The sequence below is a fragment of the Fistularia commersonii genome, chromosome 33 (assembly GCF_037954325.1).
Source record: "Fistularia commersonii isolate RoL2024-O1a breed Wild chromosome 33, RoL_Fcom_v1.0, whole genome shotgun sequence".
Taxonomy (NCBI): domain Eukaryota; kingdom Metazoa; phylum Chordata; class Actinopteri; order Syngnathiformes; family Fistulariidae; genus Fistularia; species Fistularia commersonii.
This window is the reverse complement of record NC_141316.1, coordinates 1,023,330-1,044,294: the sequence shown is the minus strand read 5'-3', so window position 1 is coordinate 1,044,294 and position 20,965 is coordinate 1,023,330. Positions and strand designations below refer to the sequence as shown.

The window sequence follows — 20,965 nt, the reverse complement described above, 5'->3', positions numbered from 1 at the left end:
GTAGTGGGGACACAGGGCAGAAGCAGGCAACTAGGCGGAAGATGCAAGCATATATAAACAAAGGAGAGAGGCCTGGTCAGGGATGGATGGCTAGGCGGAAGGTGCTAGCATACAATGACAGGAGGAAGCCTCGTAGGGGACGGGCAACAAGGCAAAAGGTGCTGGGCTACACCAACGAGGGGGAAGCCCATTTGAGTCATGGCAAGAGGCGTTGGCTTACTCCAACGAGGGAGAAAACCTGGTCAGGAACAGCCATACTGGGCAGGAACATGCACGCTGGGCAGGAACAGGAATGCTGGGCAGGAACAGGAAGCCTGGTCGGGAGTGGGCAGTTAGGTGCTAGCATACACCAACAAGGGAGTGGTGGCAGGGCAAGATGCTCGGGTTTACACCGCCGCGAGGAGCGGCTGCCAAACAAGATGCACAGGTTTGCCGCTGGGGAAAGACCGAGGGAAATTGTCGAGTGACCCATCAACCAGCTAAGCTCACAAGGCCTCATTGATTGCCTTCAACCAGGACCAGCCGTGCGCTCCCAATCACACGTCAATCCCAGAGCCTAACCCTGACAAGATTACAATGTAATATGAGACCTTTCAGTAAACAACCACTCATTGGTATGAGAAAAAAAAAAGGGGATTTAAAAATTGTAAAGAAAATGATTGCCCATCATATGATGAATTATTACTGAGGAATAACACTCATCACCTTAATGTTCTTACTAGCAGAACTAAAATGAACTGTCTTATGTACTCATTAAGTCAATGGTTCCATGTTTTTATATCACAAACCAGGGGATATCCATTTGACACCTGTTAAAATAAAATACTCTTGATTACACAAAAACTGCAAACACTGAGTTTAAAACTGTTAGCATCTTCTTCTTCCTCTTTCGGCTTTTCCCGTCAGGGGTCGCCACAGCGAGTCAACTTTCTCCATCTAACCCTATTCTCTGTATCTTCCTCTCTCACACCAACTACCTTTATATCTTCTCTCACTACGTCCATACTGTTAGCATGAATACACAAAAACTGTGGGTCCCAATTGTGAAATACTTCATGAAATAATCAGACAAAATGTATAAGGAAGTGATAATATCAAAAACCGTGCTGATTGATGTTTGTTTTATAGATGAAATGGCTCTAGTTTTCATTATCGTTTCTCGTTCAAAATGTGAAGTTGCTTCGAGGGAACGTGTTCGGACTGTTTAAGTCTGTCAGACAGTGCTCTCTTGTGGTGAGAGTCACATACTACCGGCTAATGAACAAAGGCGGTTCGACCCGTGAAGACGGAGCACAACACGGAAGGATGTTGATCCGTCTCAAGTGAAGCTAGGATATAGATTTCACTGTTTTAACTCAAAACCCCGTGTTTTTTAAACATCACCACAATCCACGGTGTTTGAAGAAGCAGAGCCCTTAGATTTCGGCAAGCTGCTGATATTACGTCGTCCAAAACAAAGCTAGGGGCTACAACTAACGTTGTAAGGAACGTTACGGGTTGCTTAATTATTTAAGTAACAGACGAATCGTTAGCTGTCCACCGTGGAACAGTCGCATTTTAACGACAAGTTTTAGTCAAACAAATGTCTTCAGTAAGTTCATGTCAAGTCGTATGCTATAAACGTGTTTTTGCCTGATTTCGACCGCGTCGTCAAAGTGAATCTTAAGGTAAAGTGGCAGTTTTTCGATATCGTCGTCCGGCTGACAGACGCGACCGACAAGCGATACATTTGTGTTAGTGTTAGGAAATAGGTCACTGTTTCGGGAAATACCGGATGTTTTTGTCATTACTACCAAAATAAAAGCGCAAAGAAGACTTTGTTATGACAGAAGAGGCCTGGCAGCGGATTGAACTGTGTAAAACGATGGATTCGAGAGAGGCAGAAGATACTCCCTGCACATCCGGCTTCAGCGGTATGGCTACCCCGAGTTTCCCCGCAAGCAGAGTACTGCCTGGCCGAATCGGAAGTCTTTCCTCGTCGAGTACTCACGGAAGATTGACATCCCTTAGAACGCGGGACCTGACGTTGGGGGGTGCTACAAAAAAGCCAAAGGTGTGTACAAAATACGCCAATCAGCAGAGTTTGCGCTGAGAAACACTTAAATTGTAACAGTGGACTAAAGTGCTCCTTGTAGATCTAGAAAAAATATGTGATAGGGTGCCTAGAGAGGGACTCTGGTAATTGTATGAGGAAGAGGCTGGAATGGCAGCGAAGTCTGTTAGACTGACAACAGAGAGTGTGGAGAAGCGGTAAAGAAACAGGTTCAAGCAAGTTGGAATGGGTGGAGAAAAGTGTCAGGGGTACTGTGCAAGAGAAGACTATCAGCCAGAATGAAAGGAAAGGTGTACAAAGCAGTGGTGAGACCAGTGATGCTGTATGGTTTAAAAACAGTGACAATGATGGAAAGACAGGAGGCAGAGCTAGAAGTCACAGAGATGAAGATGTTGAGGTTCTTTTTTGGAGTGACAGGATGGGTAGGATCAGTAATGAGTCTATCAGAGAAACAGCACATATAGATGTTTTGGAGAAGGTCAGGTAAGCCAGACTGAGATGGTTTGGTCATCTACAGAGGAGGGATAGTGAATATATTGGTAGACAAATGTTGGGACTACAGGAAGACCAAAGAGAAGATTTATGGACGTAGTGAGAGAAGATATGATGTTAGTTGGTGTGAGAGAGGAGGATACAAAGAATCGGGTTAGATGGAGAAGGTGAATTTGACCGTGAGGCAACAGTATTGGAGATAAAGAAGGTGGGATTCAAAGTGCTTGTAGAAAAGCATTGAAAATGTGTGCAAGCAGATTGGAATGGTTGGAGAAAAGTGCCAAGGGTAATGTATGACAAAATACTATCAGCCAGAATGAAAGGAAAGGTGTAAAAGACTGGTGAGACCAGTGATGTTATATAGTTAGGGACAGTGGCATTGACAGGAAGCAGAGCTTGAGGTAGCAGAGATGAAGATGTTGAGGTTCTCTTTGCGAGCGATGAGGATGGATAGGATCAGGAATGAGTCAATTAGAGGGACAGCACATGTTAAATGTTTTGGAGATGAAGTCAAAGAAGCCAGACCGAAATGGTTTTGACATGGACAGAAGATAGGGAATACTGTATATTGGTAGAAGGATGCTGAGGTTGGAACTGCCTCAAGAGGAGGCCTAGAGGAACACCAAATAGAAGATTTATGAATGTAGTGAAGAGGATATGACGTTAGGTGTTAGAGGAGATAAAGAGAATAGGGTTGGATGGAGGAAGTTGTTGTGCTGTGGTGACCCCTGAGGGGAGACGCTGAAAGAAGAAGAAAAAAAAAGAAGAGAAAGGAAAAAAATGTCCCATATTTTAAGTTTCTTTCTTGTTGAGTATCTTCTCATTGTTTACAAACTCCTGACATTTTCGAGAACTTTTTCTGTATTTTTTGTTGTTTGTTTTTGTAGTATGTCGTTGTGGATTTAATTGACAACAATTAAAATCCTTACCATACAATGATCTCTTTAAATGTACAAACAAAGTATGTATCATAACCAAAAAAGATCCTCAGTAAAGTATCTTGAAATTTTTCATAACCGTTTTCAACTATAATCAGTCTGTAACTCAAATGCTTTTAAAAGCCTGTTATAGGTTTGTTTCACTTTTCTCTTTGTTTTGTCTTTTCCCAAAGAAAACATTTGAACCCAATGTCCACGTTGTGAGGAAAAGCAAAGACGAGTAAGGGACCAGCAACAACACCAGACCATTCATTCCTTTGTGATTCTTAGGTTTTCATTTTTATGATTGATATATCTGTATTTCGCTAATCACACTGTTTGATTCTATTAGTCTGAAGGAGGAGATCCATGATGCTCCAAAGGACAGGAGAAAGAGGGAAGAGAGGAAGTTGGAGAACAGGGGACGGCGAAGAGAGAAGCCTCAGATCATCCAGTCCCATTCTATCTTTGAGCAGGGTCCTGCTGACTCACTACACAAAATAGGTTAACTTTCACTTATGTTTATTTTAAGTTCTTGAGCATTTTGCATTTGAACATCCCTCCTTTTCAAGAGGAACAAATGTCTGTTTCTCAGCAGGCTGGAGTGCTGCATCTCCCCTAAGAGACTCACCCACATCTCCCATCTGTAAACCAGTAAAGAAGGAGAGGAAGGATTCTGAGGATGATGATGATTTACTCAAGAAACTACAGAGGGATGACGTGAGTTGACTTCTATTACACACCCTATCCTATTCATGACAATTTCCTTCAAACTCCTGCTGTTCATTTGTACATCTAAGTTGTGTTTCTTACCAGGCACAATTTATCCATCTTCAACAGCAACATTTAAAAGAGGGGGTGGGTAATATGTGAATGAAGTTTCAAATATAAACAATACATTTTTGGAAATTGGGCATTATAAATATTATCTGAATTATATAATTTAAATGTTGTGTTCATTTCCTCAATGAAAGCCACCTCTAGAAATCCTCATTAAGGTTACCACAGTAACAATGTGAGTGGGTTTAAAGTATTGGACTGCAATGTACTGTATGTATCAGTACGTATATGAAATGTTGTAGGAAAACATTTTTTTTTAACTATTGCCAGGATTTTCTCATTTTGCCATCTGTAGTTTAACTGATAATATAATTGTTTTATAATTATTATAATTACATACAATACAATATAATTGTTGTCTTGTCAAATTCACAAAATATGTGCACAACTGCTGGTCAGTTGTGCATATATTTTGTGAATTTTTGTTGGGACAGTATAGATATTGACCAATCACCTGGAGCTTAGGGGACAATCGTCAGAGGAAAAAGTGATGGAAAGTGGTCATGATTTATGTTATTTTTAACTCTGTAAGTGAAGTGATCGCCTGTCATAACCTCTGTAGTTTATCGATGACAAAAGCCTGCAGAATGATGGCAACCTGAACCCCATCCAGTTGCCTCTTGGCCCGTCCACGACGACCCCCACATGTGAGAAATACATTTGTCAACATCACAGTCTATCAAGTAGGGAATCTACTACACACCCACCTCAATCACACGTCTCAACCAGGGTTTAGAATAAGTTATTACCATAATATTATTACTGTATATGTGGAAGCATTTTTTCCAAATCAATACAGTAAGTAAATATGTCTTACATATGAAAAATTGAAAGAAATTGAACATATCACTGATCTGGCCTTCAAAATATATCACTTAAAAAATCTTTCTGTAATTTGTTAATAGTTTCAAATGAATTTGCTTGTTTATAGTAAAATTATTGCTATGTTGCAGTCACAGCATATCTATTTGGTGTAATGATTATGATTACAGGTCCAGATACTACGCCATTCCTCAGACCCCTGTCCACTCAAGCTCCGGGCAGAATAGGTTACGGAAGCACAGTGGAGCTACCCAAACCAGAGTCACTATCTCTGAGGGACTTGCTTCAGGACCTCAGGCTATCTGGCAGGGAAGAGCTGTTTTTCATGCAGTTGCCTGACTGCATGCCATGCAGAGGATCGACAGGCACCCCTTACATCATCAGACAATGCCAACCAGATAGACCTGTCAAAAACCCCTTCCAGCAGGAGGACAAGAGGCCTGCAGAAATACATGTGAGTCATTAGTCTTTGTCAAGTGAATTCTTCCCCTTCCAAGTTTGTCTGACCTTTGTTTTTGCTCATTTCATCATTTTGCACCCTATTTAGGAACTCATCTGAAACCCATTTCAATCCATAAAACCTGCAAGCCAATTTGCTTTATCCCACTATAAGAGCTATTAACTAGCAATCAGTAGTAATCAGTCCACTTCTTTACCACAAATGTTGCTCTTCTTAACATAGGCTAAGCTTTACTGCCAAGCTTCTGCTGACATTTCTATTATGACCCATCACTGACAGAAATAGACATGGAATTCAAAACAGAGGCCTCCTTCAGGACTCTTAGAACAATGGTCATCACAAGAAATTTAAATTCTTGTATTTATCTAAGATCACAAAAACATTAATTTATTGATGAACTTCATTCATTATTAACTAATGTTACTCTATGGTTTTTGGCCATTTTCATTCTAATATATTTTAGCTTTTTTTTATTAAACTTTTTGCTAATTTTCAGGGTCTTGATTTACTTTTTAGGTATTTTTCTGTGACTTGTTTGTTCCCTATTAGTTCAAGTAGGGGTTTCTTTTTGTTGTTTTTTTTGTTTTTCTTAGCTGTACATAATTAAGTAAGTAATTAGACTCTGAATACTTTATCTTTATGGATGTGTTTATGTGGCTCAGGAGGCGCCAGTAAAGAAGGGCTGTCCTGTGCTGTCTGACCTCCCAGAGGGATTTCTGGGGAAATTGCAGATAAGAAGGTCAGGGAAGGTGGAACTGAGGTTGGGGGACATTGTCATGGACGTCACAGAGGGCACTGCTCTATCCTTCTTGCAGGTGTGTGTGTCCTATTATAACAGGGTGCTACAAGTATAAATGTAAGACCATGTGTTTATCAGCTATTGATTTTATGACTTTAAAATATTCAGATATAGTGAAATAAATGTTGGTAAATTGTCAGAATGCTGGTATGTCCATGGACGAGACTCGGGGTTGGCAACCTGCAGCTCTGGAGCCACATGTGGCTCTTTCATCCTTCTGCTGCGGCTCCTGGTAGCTTTAGTAATTCTAAATTTGAAGATAATGGTGATACTGTAACATTTAAAGGCGTGTAACATTTGATACTGTTACATTTAACATTTAAGATTTGTTAAATTTCTTGACACTCAAAGTATGAGCCCCGACTGTAAATGTGTGACACCCGCTGGCAATGCCATTTATTGAGCTTTTATAGCCCTAAAAAGTAGACGCTGTGGGCTGAGTTTCAGGAGCAATAATCTAATTAACCAGGTGAAATAAATATCTAATTGGCTATTTAATCTGCTCATATATTTTTTTTATCTGTTCAGTGAAATAGTCCTTTTTTTATTCGAGATGACAACTGACTACACACCCCAGTACTAAAAGAATGTGGTGGTTTAAGACTATGATGGCACACGGACACATATGGCATTTTTGGTTTGCTACAGAGTTTGCTACAGCTTGCTACATTTTAAGTTCAGCCTTTTATTTCATATATACAAGGAGTCAAATATACATTGAGTATTTTATTTGAATGTAACCAGGTCTTTCTTTTTTCAGAATTCAAAATGTTTTTGTTGCATGCAGAAATAGAATTTAATTTTCTCTGTAACAGTTCATTGATTTCATAACTATAATATCTAGTTTTTTTTTATGCATAGCATAAAGGAAAATATGCACTCTTATCTTCCTTTCAGATTTCAAAGGGTTTAGTGGCTTCTGGTGTTCTCTTTTCTTCAGGAAACTGTACCAGATGGCTCTGAGCTTAGAATGTTCCTGACTTCTGGACAAGACTATCCATAAACTATACTCAACTCAAATTTATGTGAACAGATTGAGTAGAACTCCAATTTAAAACATTAGAACTTTCAACATAACCAATAACAACTGAAAGAGTGATGTTTCCAGGTAAATTATCAAATCTGCCCTGAAAATTGAAAAAAAAAGTAAATGAAAGAAGTTTATAATGAGAAAAGGTGTCTGTAGATACATTTTAATCAAATTTATTTTATTCCACTATAATTATCCCCAAAAAGTTTCTGCTCAGGAGCTAAAGCCCAAAATGTTCAGGGACTTTTTGGCAGTGTGAAAGAGTCAAAAAATATTTTAAGTTCCTACTAGATTTATTTGTTAATGTCAAGTCATTTGTTTGTCATTTTTAGGTTATATCATTCATCTTTCAGATAATTTGTTTTGATCATATTTGAGTTTTGTTTGATTTATCTTGCAATTATATTAAATGAACTACATAGTATTGTCATATTTGGTGTCACTTCAAATGAATTTGATACCTGGTGTGTCAAGAGCATTAATCCAATACAAGTGTTTTGTCCATAAGCCTGTGAAGCTATCAAGGGACTTATTCAATATTGGACTTATTTACTGAATCTTTCTAGAACTCAAGGCCACAGCAGAAAAACTGAAAACAAGAAGCTCATGCAATGAAACATAAGAGAGATTTAATGTTCTGGGCAATCTTGACTTAAGATGACTGTGATTTTGTCTCAACTCTTTGCAGCAATTGGTGTCCGTGCAATTGTCTGAGGGTCTGAGTGGAGACATGATGGTGTTAGGAAATGTCCAACACAAGCTGGTCTTATCTCCAGATTTCCAAGGCTTACTCAGACAAACGCCAACACAGAAGCATCAGCAGGAATCTTAGTGGGTTTGGTCAGCTACACTAACCCAGCAAGGGGTGTAACAAACTGCCTCTTAGACCAGAAAGTTTATTTTATCTTTCTGTTGGAGAACAACTGCTCAAGATGACAATTAATATTTTCTGGCACTCCATAGTTTGATATAAGGTGGCAGCTTTGTGTCATGCCTTGTCCTTTGGTAAGTGTTTTTGATTAATGTTCTTCTTTGCACTTATTTTTTGGCAAAAGACAGCTATCTGGGGACAGCTGTTGCTCACTTGATAAAGTGGGACTCCCTCCAATTAGAAGGTTTAGCGGTTCAAATTCCGGCTCCTCCTGTCTCCATGTTGAAGTCTCTTTGGGCAAGACACTAAACCCTCAGTCCCTCCTGATGGCCTGGCCTTGCATGGCACACAAGCTGCCACCGGTGTGTGCGTGAATGTGAACCAGTGTAAAGCCCTTTGGAATCACCACAAGGTGATTAAAAAGTGCTCCATAAGTGGATACCATTTCCCATCTTTCTCTTGCTACTTAGTTTTGCAAACTGTTTAGTAATCTGTGCAAGGCGTTAGCATGTCCATGTGCTCCTGTTGCTACATGGTGGTGCCATAATGTGATGCCACAAAAATGGCATTCATCAGGGGTGGGCAAACTACCGTAGTTTGCGTGTGGGCTAAACTACCAACAGGCCACATCTGGCCCATTGGTCTTTCCAATCTGGCCCACCAATGATTGAATCAGAATTCATACTTGATGTGAATGATTGAATGATGGATCAATGAATGTGGGAGCTCAAACAGGAGATTATTTCATTTTGGGAGCTACTTGAGAACACTTGAGAACTTTCCTGAGCTGAATGAGATAGATTGCCTTTGTAATTTAGCCTGTACTCTGGATATACTGACACACATGAATGAGCTGGACATGAAGCTACAAGAGACAAACTGGTTTGAGCATGAAATGCAAGCAAACGTCAGCCTTTAAAACCAAGCTGGTTTAATTTTCAAAGCAAATACAAGACGAGTCTGATATGTACATTTAACAAATGTATTTCTCTTTTTTTCCATATGTATTGTTTCCTGTACTGACCCGGCCCTTCTGTCACCTTTTAAAAGTCAATGCAGCCCCCGAACCAAAAAGTTTGCCACCCCTGGCATACATTGTGACATCATTAAGTAATATAAAAAAGTTTTATGGTATTAAATATGTGAAGTTCTATACGGTTAGCAGCATTTGTTGACTTGATATTTTCAGGTTTGTTTTTATGCATTGTTGAAATTATTTATTTTCCTTCCTTTCACTTGGGGTTTTACCAGCAAAGATACTAATTTCAGACGACTCAGCTACTTTCTAATAATTAAAAAAGACTAGAAAATTTTTAGGATCTTGTATCACATACACATTTTCTGTGCTTACAGTATGTACAAATAATAATAGCAATTTATCCTTTATCAATCCCAGTGGGGAAATTTGTTCTCTGCAGTTAACCCATCATGGATGAACCATGAGCAGTAGGGTGCCGTCAGTGAGGGGTTCAGTGTCTTGCTTAACCACACTTCGACACACGAGGAGGAGCTAGCAATTGAACCAGGACTGTCTGGTTCCTAATGTAATTGCTCTACCCCTTGTGTTGACTGTTGCAGTGGGTTTGAATAATTTACTCTTCATCTCCTGTGGTATATGGCACTTCTGAGAAAACTATTTTACTATTACTATTAAAACATGGCTGCTTTTTTTAAATTCTGAATGCAAATGTTTTAAAAGTGAATCTCTTCCTTTCAAAAGTGTTACTTTGTCACATTAATAGCTTAGTTTTGATTATTAGTGCCAGTTAAGCACAAAGCCCAGCCAGCAGAAATTGGCATTCTGGTAAAGGGCGAAAAAAAGTAAAAATTCAAGTTTTTAAAGGAAAATTACTGGACTTGTTTATTAGCTTCTTATATTTTGATGTTCTCAAGTTTATCCTGTTACCTCAGTCCCTTTCAGTTGATGTAATTGTTACCCTTATTAAAAAATGTATTTAATACTGTAATTGACTGTCATTCGCATGCATATTTTTATTGGACTTTGTTCAAAATCATTTATTTTTGCCATTGTCAAGTATTGCAATAAATACAATCTTTTGTATTTTTAATGTGTATTCTTTATACATTTGATTGGAAAACTACAGCTAGTGTTATCGGGGGGGACAGGTAGGAGAGTACTTGGTGTGTCATCTGGAAAGAAATACATAAGTAGTTTTGGTGGTGGAATGAGGAAGTGCAGGAGTATATACAGAGAAAGCAATTAGCAAAGTAGAAGTGGGATACTGAGAGGACTGAAGAGAACAGACAGGAATACAGGGAAATACAATGTAAGGTAAAGACAGGTAGCAAGGGCAAAACAAAGGGCGTACGATGACTTGTATGCTCGGTTGGACAGTAAGGAGGGAGAGAATGATCTATACAGGTTGGCGAAACAGATATAGATGGAAAGTGTACAACAGGTCCGGTTGATTAAGGATAGAGAGGAAAATGTATTGAGAGATACTAGAAGAGTGATGGGAAGATGGAAAGAATACTTTGAAGAGCTGATGAATGTGGAAAATGAAAGAGAGGCAAGGGTAGAAGATCTGACTTTAAGCAGTATGTCTTCATGTCTAGAAAGAGTACTACAGATGCAGTATTTGCTTTGAGAATGCTAATAGAGAAATACAGAGAAGGCCAGGGGGAGCTGCATTGCGCTTTTGTAGAGCTAGAAAAAGCATATGGCTGGGTGCCTAGAGAGGAGCTCTGGTATTGTATGAGGAAATCTGGAGTGGCAGAGTAGTATGGTAGACTGGCTCAGGACATGTATGCTAGATGTGAGACACTGGTACAGTGGGCTGGAGGGATAACAGAGAAGTTCAAGGTGGAGGTGGGACTCCATCAGCAATCAGCTCTGAGCCCCTTTTTGTTTGCAGTGGTGATGGACAGGCTGACAGATGAGGTTAGACAGGAATCTCCATGGACCATGGACCACATTGCATTGTGAGCAGGGACCAGGTTGAGGAAAATTTAGAGGTGGAGGTGTGTCACAGCAAGACAGAGTATATGTGTGTAAATGAGAGGAACTTGGGTGGAACGGTGAGGCTACAGGGAGTGGAGATCAAGAAGTTGGGGGATTTCAGGTACCTGGGGTCAACAGTCCAGAGCAACGGAGAGTGTGGAAAAGAGGTGAAGAGACGGGTTCAAGCAGGTTAGAATGGATGGAGAAAAGTGTCAGGGGTACTATCAGCCAGGATGAAAGGACAGGTGCACAAGAGAGTTGTGAGACCAGCAATACTGTATGGCCTAGAAAGGGGGATAGTGAATATATCGTCAGACAGATACTGGAATTGGAGCTGCCAGGCAGGAGGTCTTGAGGAAGACCAAAGAGAGGTTTAAGGACGTAGTGAGAGAGGATATGAAGGAAGTCGGTGTGAGAAAGGAGGATACAGAGAATAGGGTTAGATGGAGAAAGTTAATTCGCTGTGGTTCCCCATGAAAGGAAAAGCCAAAAGAACAATCAAATGTTTTGTTGCAAATAGTCAACAGGCAAGAAATGTGTCGAAGACGGAAATTAACCGCCAAAGAATCAAACATGAAGTGTGGGGGGCAGCGCAGGAGGTAGAGCAATCGTTTTTGGAACCGGACATTCCTGGTGTAATTCCCGGCTCCTCCTAGTGTGTCGAAGTGTTGTTGAGCCAGACGCAGAGCCCCTAACTGCTGACCTGGCCAACAGAAGCCTACTGCTCATGGTTCATCCATGATGGGGTCATTGCAGAGAATGAATTTTCCCACGAGGGATTAATAAAGGATAAATTATCATCCTCCAGTGCTATTCAACAACTGCAACCTACCTGGCTGAAAACCGATCACCTCCGAACAAAACAACTGAGTTAAAACATCAAGAATGGGCAAAGAAATATCTGAAGACAGATTTTTCAAAGGTTTTGTGGACTTATGAGATGAGAGTGACTCTTGACAGACCAGATGGATGGGCCCATGGTTGGATCAATAACGGACACAGAGCTCCACTTTGACTCAGACACCAGCAAAATGAAGGTGGGGTACTGGTATGGCCAGATATTATTAAAAGATGAGCTAGTTGGACATTTTCGCGTTTGATAATTGTTTCAAAATAAACTCTCAGACCAAGTGCCAATTTTTAGAAGATGCTTTCTTCATGCAGTGGTACAGGAAAAACATCTTTAAAGAAAATTTAGATTTTTATGCAAGACAAAGCTCCATCACATGCATCAAAGTACTCTAGTGCATGGCTGGTCAGTAACAGCCTTGAAGATGGAAAAACTGACAGGGCCCCCTTCTTCACCTGACTTTAACCCTGTTAAGAAATTTACAATGAAGGTAAACAGAACACCTCTCTGAACAGTATCTGGGAGGCTGTGGTTGCGGCTGCACAAAAAGTTGATTCTGACCAGATCAGCAAAAATTGACAGCATGACGAGAAGGCTTATGACAGTTATCGAAGAGTGGCTATATTGGTCACTGAGGTTTCCTTGATCACAGTATGATCAAAGGTTTGTCTGTGGTGTATGATCACAGACAAACTTGTGTCTTTTAATAGAAAAAAAAAAGCACAGGTTTTTCTTTTTTTTTTTAAGAAAACTTTATGGGACGGTAACATTAATCTTAACACTCAGAAAGAAACACTGGCTTCTCATCTTACCTTAAATCAACAGATATAATTACATGACTTCACAATCCTACTGTCACACTGAAGGCATCAACAAGGGGATGCACCTCTTTGTCTCTGTAAATATATTTTGACTTTTAAGTGTTGTAACCTTGGTGGACAAAGAATTTCTCTTTCACAATAAAACATGAGTGTTTTATATTTAGGGATCCAAACTTTTATTTTCCCATGATCCCAATCGCTAGAGAATTTATTCACTTTGTTGGTGCAACCTCCAGTAAGTTTTCTCAATGGGCAATGTTTGAAGCAATGGCACACAGGCCTCAGGTCAGGGGAAGCTTCACTGTAATTTGAACATTTTTTAAAATGCAGTAGTTTTGACAGCAATGTATGCGTCAAAATCGTGAAAAAAAAACACTGAAATGTCTTTCAAATCCTGCCTTGTCATGCCCATACACAAGAGTAGAAGCAGATCATTGGTTTCTGCATGGAGTTTGGGAGATCAGATTCTTACCCAGTTAAGAAGCATGCATGTTAAAGGTTGCTGGCTTGTCATCTTGCAGTATATGATGATCAGGGCAGTTTGTACTTCCTCTAATCTTATAATCTGGCAGATGTTAAACCGGTAATACTGTTGTTTTAAAAAATAGTGTAATGTTGGATCAGGATCTTTTTTGAACAGTTGTTTAAAATGTGAGTTTCAGATTTGTGAATCGCAATAAAGCTATGATATTTATACATTTGCCACAAGAAGCAACTGATCACATAAAAGGCAAAGTTCTAGAGGGTCGACTATACTAGATTAGTCTAATTTGAAACCCTTCAATCTCAAAACAAGATTTGTTTTCTAGAACCTAATAAGCCATGGAACTTGATCTTACAAGTCAGGACAAAAACAAGCAATAGGTTTGTCTTCACCTCCTCAAAAGTGTTACTCAGCAGATAAACAGTCAACAGTGGAGCCTGACCAGAGCCTGATGCCAACTAACTTTCTTAAATGAATGCTGGACTCAAATCAAAAACAGCAGAAATGGCCTACTTCCCATAGCATGTTGCAATTCTTAGGAAAAATGACAAGAGCAGCTTGAAAAGCAAAGCTACAGATCAAAGGTCCGTGGCTGCAGTCAAATTCAGAAAGTACAATTGTATTATTCGGTGGTTCAAAAAAAAACATGTATTTAATCCCTGCACCCTCTGCTGTCGTCACTGTTTAAATCCAATGAATTCTTTCAAATATTCTTGAAATCTAACGTGGTACCAGATCATCAGTCAGTACATCAGGCTTGGGTCAGGTTAGTTCAGGCCTGGCCGCTTACACTCAAACAGAACTTTACACAGGCTTTTTGGTTTTAACAGTCTTAGTGGAGCTGCTCTTCGTCATCTTCCTGGATGTTTTTGACTTTGTTGTGGTGGAGGTGGCCTTCCCAGGATTCTTTGCTTTCTTGGATGTTACTGGAGGTTTTTTAGCAGGCTTTTTCTTGATAAACAGAGTCTGATCTCTGATCAGGTCTTGTCGTCCAATGTCCATCATGTGATCCTCCCATGACTTCATCTCATTCTTGTAGCGAATTTTATCATCCTCGGCTAGCTGTGTATAGACCTGATGAGCAATAAAATACTCAGATTAATGATCAATTGTTATTCTGTGTCAAAAAAAAATTAAGTTTATAGTTACAGATGGCTAACCTACCCTATATACAGTAGCATGGCCCCCTTTATAATGTATCTCAATGTTGCAGTGATACCAACACTGCATGCAACCAAAAACACCAAACAGTCCTCATATTTAAATACCTTGTCTGCGGTTTCAGTGATTTCACTCGAGGCAAAAAATGTTCAATATCTGTCGAACATAGCCCCTCCAAAAAAAACAAAAAAACAAATCACAAAGCTGGCGATACATTGGGCCCTCACATCTTGGATGTTCAAATAGAATGAAATTACAGCCCCAGAATCACATCGCCATAGATCAAATGATTGCCCAGTTAAATTGGAGGCTGCAACTCCATTTGACAGCATCGGAAATCTGTGTGGGTATTAAATACTTGGGATATCCTGAAATCCGGTCATGCGGAATTACCTATCCATTCAAACAGATCAGATACTTTGTGGAAATGTTTGATACTTCACTTTGAATAAGGTTGTAGACCTGTGCAAGAATTGTGTCAAACCAGGCTAGGGGTAAATCTTGGTGACATTAGTCGGAACTGCCCAGGTCTACTCTATTAGCCTCTAATATGACAGCTAATGCACTGTGGGAATCAAAATGGTGTACAAATAAACTAACAAAAAGTGCTAAATTGTGAAATAGGAAAGCATATTAAAAGCATTATTGTGGCTATCATATCCTGAAAGACGTTGTCAGTCATCAGATCAATCCAGTCTATATTCTTGAAGGTCCAACCCTTCCAATGGAACTGTAGCTGTACCATGCATTACGTATGTCGTTTCAAATTAGTTGATGGGATTGTTCTAGCTATCAGAAACTCAAACAAAATGAAATGACGCAAAGACCCCACCCCCATTTCAAATCACAATAATCAGAAGTTCTCACATGAAAATCAACATTTAAATACAAGGCAGGCGGCAAACTAGTATGTCAAGTTAGTTATCCATTATCCATCCATCCATCTTACACCAGTTATCCGGAGTCAGGTCCGAGGGCAGCGGCCGGAGCAATTATGCCCAGACCTTCCTCACCCCCTAACATATTGAACTATAACATATATAGACATAACTGTGCACCTGTCGGTGATGGCCCAGTAGATTCTTCCAGTCTTCCAGCAGAGACTTCATTTTTGCCTGAGTAAACACATCAACAGAAACATTATATCAATGACACTTTGGATTCAAGCACTTAAAACCATTTAAACATCCTGTGAGGAGGCATCAGAAAGCACTTGAGCACATATGTGTTTGAGTTTCTGTGTCCTTATGCATCCGTGTTTGCAAGTGTGAGGAACAAGCAAGGAGCTGTCACGATCCAGTTTCCTTTTACAAAGTAAATTTATAAGAAGCGGTTCTGACTCTGAATATTTCTTGTGTAAAACATTATATTCAGGGGTATCAAACTCAACTATGTTGCAGTCAAACATTTATTGAACAGACTAAAATCATTTATTGAAAAGAACTCAACCTGTCATACAACTATTTATTTTCAGTAAAAATAACATTTTTAGATAATTGCATTTCAAACATGCTAGATAAAACTTTCAAACAAAAATAGTTTGTTGGTTGAAGGAAACATTATAACATCAATCTCTACAAAATGATACAGCTCAAGAAAAATGAAGAGACCACTGCAATTTTTTCAGTTTCTCTGATTTTGTCATTTACAGGCATGTTTTAAAAGAAAATAAAGAAATAAAGAAATAAAAATGTGTTTTTCTTGTATAACATACTGACAACATAACTCCAGAATACCAAATACAGATAGTTATTTATTTGTAGAAACAGAAAAATGGTAAATACCAAAAAAGGTCCAGTGTTTTCAGAACTCTAATAGTGCAAAACGAGAAACAAGTTCACATTCATTTAAGCAACACATTAGGGCTATTTTAACTTTGGAAGTGCTCAGAAGTCAATATTTGGTGGAATAACCCTTTCCTGCTATCGAATCATTGGTGTGTCTTGGCATGCTCTTCACTAGTCTTTCATATTGCTGTTGGGTGACTTTATGCCATTCCTGGTGCTAAAATTTAAGCATTTTAGCTTTGTTTGATGGCTTCACACCACCTATGTTCCTCCTAAACACAATCGTAAGGTTTCTAATGGGGTTCAGGTCTGGAGATTGGGCTAGCTATAATAAGGTCTTCATCTGATGGTCCTTCATCCACATCTTGATCAACCAAGCTATGAGGAATGAAGAATTATTATGCTACAGCAAAGTAATGCACCATGCCTCCATGCCAAGAAATATCAGACCTCAAATTTGGGGAACATTGTCAAATGAGAAGGCAAAAAGTTTTCTGCCAGGATAACCTTTTATATAGCCTGAGTCATGCATCCTTCACGAAGACATATCTGCCTGACTCCAGTTTTGCTGAGGAATCTCGCAATCATTACCCTTTCCTCAACTAAATTTTACAGTGGGTGCGAGATATTGTGGCTTGTAGGCCTTTTGAGGTCTCGGTCTAACCTTTACACAATCAGGTGTTGAAGAAAACTGGGAATTAGACTCATCGGAGAAGATGACTCTACTCCAGTCCTCGATGGTCCAATCTTCAAGGTCTTTTGCAAGATTAAGCCTGGCTCTTCTCTGCTTCTCATTGACAAAGGGCTTCAGCTTAGCCTCTAAGAGCTTGTTTCTAATGCCATTTCACCATTTGCCCTTCTTTTTGTAGGTCATGTGGGAATCCTACTACTCCTAAGTGACATCCAAATGAGGTGAAGGTCATCCTGGTCAGCGGAGTCATTTTTCTACCTCCGCCAGACTGTATTTGATGTTCCCAATGCCTGTTGTTTGACCTTGTTCTTATGAATCACTGTCTTAGAAATGTTAAGGATGGAAGCACCCCGACGTGAACTTTAACCCTCTGCTAGTAAAGCCAGAATAGAGGTCATCTTTTCCTCACACAAAACTTTTCTTTATTTCTTTTAGCAATGTCAATGTATTTTACCAGTTACTTTTGATGTATTGCCAGCACTGTTTTTGCCTTCTAGCTGGCCCTATTGCAAGACGACAGTGACGACCACAGCAATGTTTTTAATAATTTTCCTCATTAAATAAGATTTGGTTCATGTGACCCCTCATCAGTACCGTATAAGGTAGACACAGGTGTGCTTGTGTTGGAATTCAAGACACTAGAATGGAATGGCTGAGATATACAGTATGTAGAGGTGCCAATTTTTGAAAAATCTGCAGTGGTTAATTTTTTTCAGGGGTGCATATCAAGCTCTCTTTGCTCTTCAGCCACTTTAACTGATTAGTCAATGGCTTGACTTATTTTCTTTGTTTCAAGATGATTTTTGTTTCAGGTTAAGTTCTGAACAGTGTACATGCTCAGCATGGGATGGATGCCTGAACCATGAGACAACTTTTATTTGTGATGTTTTGTTCGTCTTCATCACTGAGACGCTACTCACACTGATACCATTAAAATAAGATGTTTCCTTACCTGCACATTGTATAAAAAGACACAACCTTTTCACTTTAGTCTGACTAAATGTCAAGAGAAACTTTCTTTCAGGTATCTTTGCAGGATTTCAGGTACTAAGGGTCAACAGTCCAGAGCAACGGAGAGTGCGGAAAAGAGGTGAAGAGACGGGTCCAAGCAGGTTGGAATGGATGGAGTAAAGTGTCAGGGGTACTATGTGATAGAAGACTTTCAGCCAGAATAAAAGGAAAGGTGTACAAGACAGTGGTGAGACCAGCGATGATGTATGGACTAGAAACTGTTACAATGACCAAAAGACAGCAGGCAGAACTAGAGGTTGCAGAGATGAAGATGTTGAGGTTCTCTTTGGGAGTGACCAGGATGGATAGGATCAGGAATGAGGCTATCAGAGGGACGGCACATGTTCGATGTTTTGGAGAGAAGGTCAGAGAAGCCAGACTGAGATGGTTCGGTCATGTACAGAGGAGGGATAGTGAATATATAGGTAGACGGATGCTGGAATTGGAGCTGCCAGGCAAGAGGTCGCGAGGAAGACCAAAGAGAAGATTTATGGACGTAGTGAGAGAGGATATGAAGGTAGTTGGTGTGAGAGAGGAAGATACAGAGAATAGGGTTAGATGGAGAAAGTTGACTCGCTGTGGCGACCCCTGACAGGAAAAGCCGAAAGAAGAAGAAGAAACTTTCTTTCATATGTTTTCTGTTCTGTTTCCACCAGTTTGTGAATTTTACTTTTGTGAAAATAATCTGCCGTGACTCCTTTTCAATTGCTCTACCTTTTGTAGCTTCAGCTGTTTATCCTAATTTTGTATTTGTCCTCATATTTGTATCATATTGCCTCGTCAGTGCACAATAAGGTTTATTGACCATGTCAAACAAATACTCAGCATCCCCGTTTTCAAAGCTGCTGTTTTCAGAATCCACTTGTCTGGACATTTCTTTTAGAGGCTAGCATAAATGTCATTTTATATGCCATGACTCATATTCATATATTAATCTCTAATCGTCATTAGAGATGCTGGAATGAGCAGTTTTATGCTTGGGTGCGTACTCCAATCTGGAACTTGTAATGTAAATTTAATATTAAATAATCTTCAGTTTGACATTGAATTTTTACTGTTAATATATGAATGGAATAACAAGGGATGGTTGTTTATCGATAGGTATATTAATTGTCTTGCATATTTTTATTTCCAACATGAAAAGAAATAACTGAGATGTAAATTATGTATAATGTTTAAAGAAATTTAACTTTTGTTTCCAGATTTCTTGGCTACTTACTCTAATATAATTTCAATATGATCTAATCAGCTTTCACTAAGGTTAATTCATTTATCTACAAAATAATGGAGGTATGCAATAAAATGGCTATTATTCATTTAAAATCTAAAAATCACCAAGAAATTTGCTAAAATCAGCACGGTTTTACTTGAAAATACCACATCTTTCCAAAAAGTAGAAAAATAATTTACAAATATCTTGTATACATTACACAGCATCTGCAGTGACTGGTCCATGTCCTACCATAATTTCAACTGTCTCATAAATGTTCTGTTATGCAATCTCTGACCTGGGTGGTGATTCCTCTTGCTTCTTCGAAGTGCTCTGACATGAAGATGTTAAAAGGAGAACGGGGGCGTTTGGGCTTCCCGAGGATGGTCAATTCCTAAAGGACAACAGTGTATTGGTCTCATTTCCCCCATCAGCAATACAAGTACAGGTATTTATATTAGTCAAGAAATGAGTGAACTGTAGAGGAACATTTTCTTAACTACTGGATCTATTAGTTGATGTATCGATAAAAAAAAAAAAAAAACAACTGTTGATCTGTGATTCATGCCCCAAGATTACATGCTCAAATGTCCACACACTAAACATCAATTTTATTGTGATGGTAAATGAACAAGAAAGTGATCGTATGTGATGGGGTTAAAATCTTGATTTTGGATCACGAACTATCAAGGTACTTCTTAAAAATCTGAAAGTTAATGACCAATCAGTGGATAACTTCAGCTTTATCTTTATCTGAGTCTTACCCTCTTCTTGCGGATGGCCTTCCTTTTGGCCGTCCTCTGCTTCTTCTCCAGTGCTTGCTGCTGGATCTGTGCTGGGGTTAGCTGAGACTGGTATTGTTGCAGGTCAACTTTGAAGCGCTCGTTGTCCCTCACAAAGGCCTCCACAAATGGCTTCATTGTAAGAGAGTGACACGAGTTTTGAACTGACACTTTGGCGCTAATGTTTTTGTCACATCAAGATAATGATCTGGAAGATTAAATACCCGCTTCTGTTCGGGGCTCATCGTTCTCCACTGATGGGCAATCTTCCTGATGATGTCCACTAATTTGATCTCTGTGGGTGAGCAGATATATCATTGATTGATTAAGCTATAAATCAGGGGTGGCCAAACTACAGCCCGCGGGCCACATCCAGCCCATTGGTCTTTTTAATCTGGCCCGCCAAAGATTGGTACAGAATTCATACTCAATGTGAATGATTGAATGATTGATAGTGGATAATGGATGTGGATCATGTAATGTAATGTAATGTAATGAATCAATGAATGTGGGAGCTCAAACAGGACATTATTTCATTTTGGGGGCTACTTGAGAATTTTCCTGAGCTGAATGACACAGATTGGCTTTGTGATTTAGCCTTTACTGGGGACATACTGACACACATGAATGGGCTGGATGTGGAGCTACAAGGGAAAAAACAGTTTGTGCATGACATGCAAGCAAACATCACAGCCTTCAAAAGCAAGCTGGTTTTATTTTCAAAGCAAATGTCAGACAACTCTGATATGTACTGTTAACAAATGCGTTTTTTTTTTTGGATATGTATCGGATCTTGTGCTGACCCGGCCCGTCTGTCAAATTTTTAAAGTCAATGTGGCCCTTGAGCCAAAAAGTTTGCCCACCCCAGCTATAAATGATCCAGCCCACCCTGCAGGGAAATGAAACTGACCAAATGACTCAT

At 39.5% G+C, this 20,965-nt stretch overlaps 2 protein-coding genes across 6 annotated transcripts in view; one reads left to right on the top strand and one right to left on the bottom strand.

Annotated features, from left to right (window-relative positions):
• The first annotated feature begins 1,272 nt into the window (after positions 1–1,272).
• LOC147214644 (DNA-directed RNA polymerase III subunit RPC4) lies at positions 1,273–12,678 on the top strand. Of its 4 annotated transcripts, XM_086140579.1 has the most exons (9): positions 1,273–1,667; positions 1,830–2,053; positions 3,657–3,703; positions 3,815–3,966; positions 4,058–4,182; positions 4,865–4,949; positions 5,295–5,578; positions 6,247–6,399; positions 8,102–12,678. In XM_086140579.1, the coding sequence occupies exons 2-9, from the start codon at positions 1,865–1,867 to the stop codon at positions 8,243–8,245; spliced, it is 1,179 nt and encodes a 392-aa protein (XP_085996705.1). In that variant the 5' UTR covers positions 1,273–1,667; positions 1,830–1,864; the 3' UTR covers positions 8,246–12,678. The 4 variants fall into 4 exon arrangements, with proteins under 4 accessions (XP_085996705.1, XP_085996703.1, XP_085996702.1 ...); XM_086140577.1 differs by having other exon boundaries at positions 1,273–2,053; positions 4,061–4,182; XM_086140576.1 differs by having other exon boundaries at positions 1,273–2,053.
• A 145-nt stretch (positions 12,679–12,823) lies between these two features.
• tfam (transcription factor A, mitochondrial) overlaps positions 12,824–20,965 on the bottom strand; it is a 12,548-nt gene continuing 4,406 nt past the window's right edge. For both annotated transcript variants that reach the window (XM_086140582.1, XM_086140581.1), the window contains exons 3-7: positions 20,268–20,338; positions 20,026–20,175; positions 19,560–19,655; positions 15,621–15,677; positions 12,824–14,475 (exon numbers count right to left, since the gene is read on the bottom strand). In XM_086140582.1, coding sequence (XP_085996708.1) covers positions 14,206–14,475; positions 15,621–15,677; positions 19,560–19,655; positions 20,026–20,175; positions 20,268–20,338 — 644 coding nt within the window. In that variant the 3' untranslated portion in view covers positions 12,824–14,205. The remainder of the gene's footprint in view (positions 14,476–15,620; positions 15,678–19,559; positions 19,656–20,025; positions 20,176–20,267; positions 20,339–20,965) is intronic.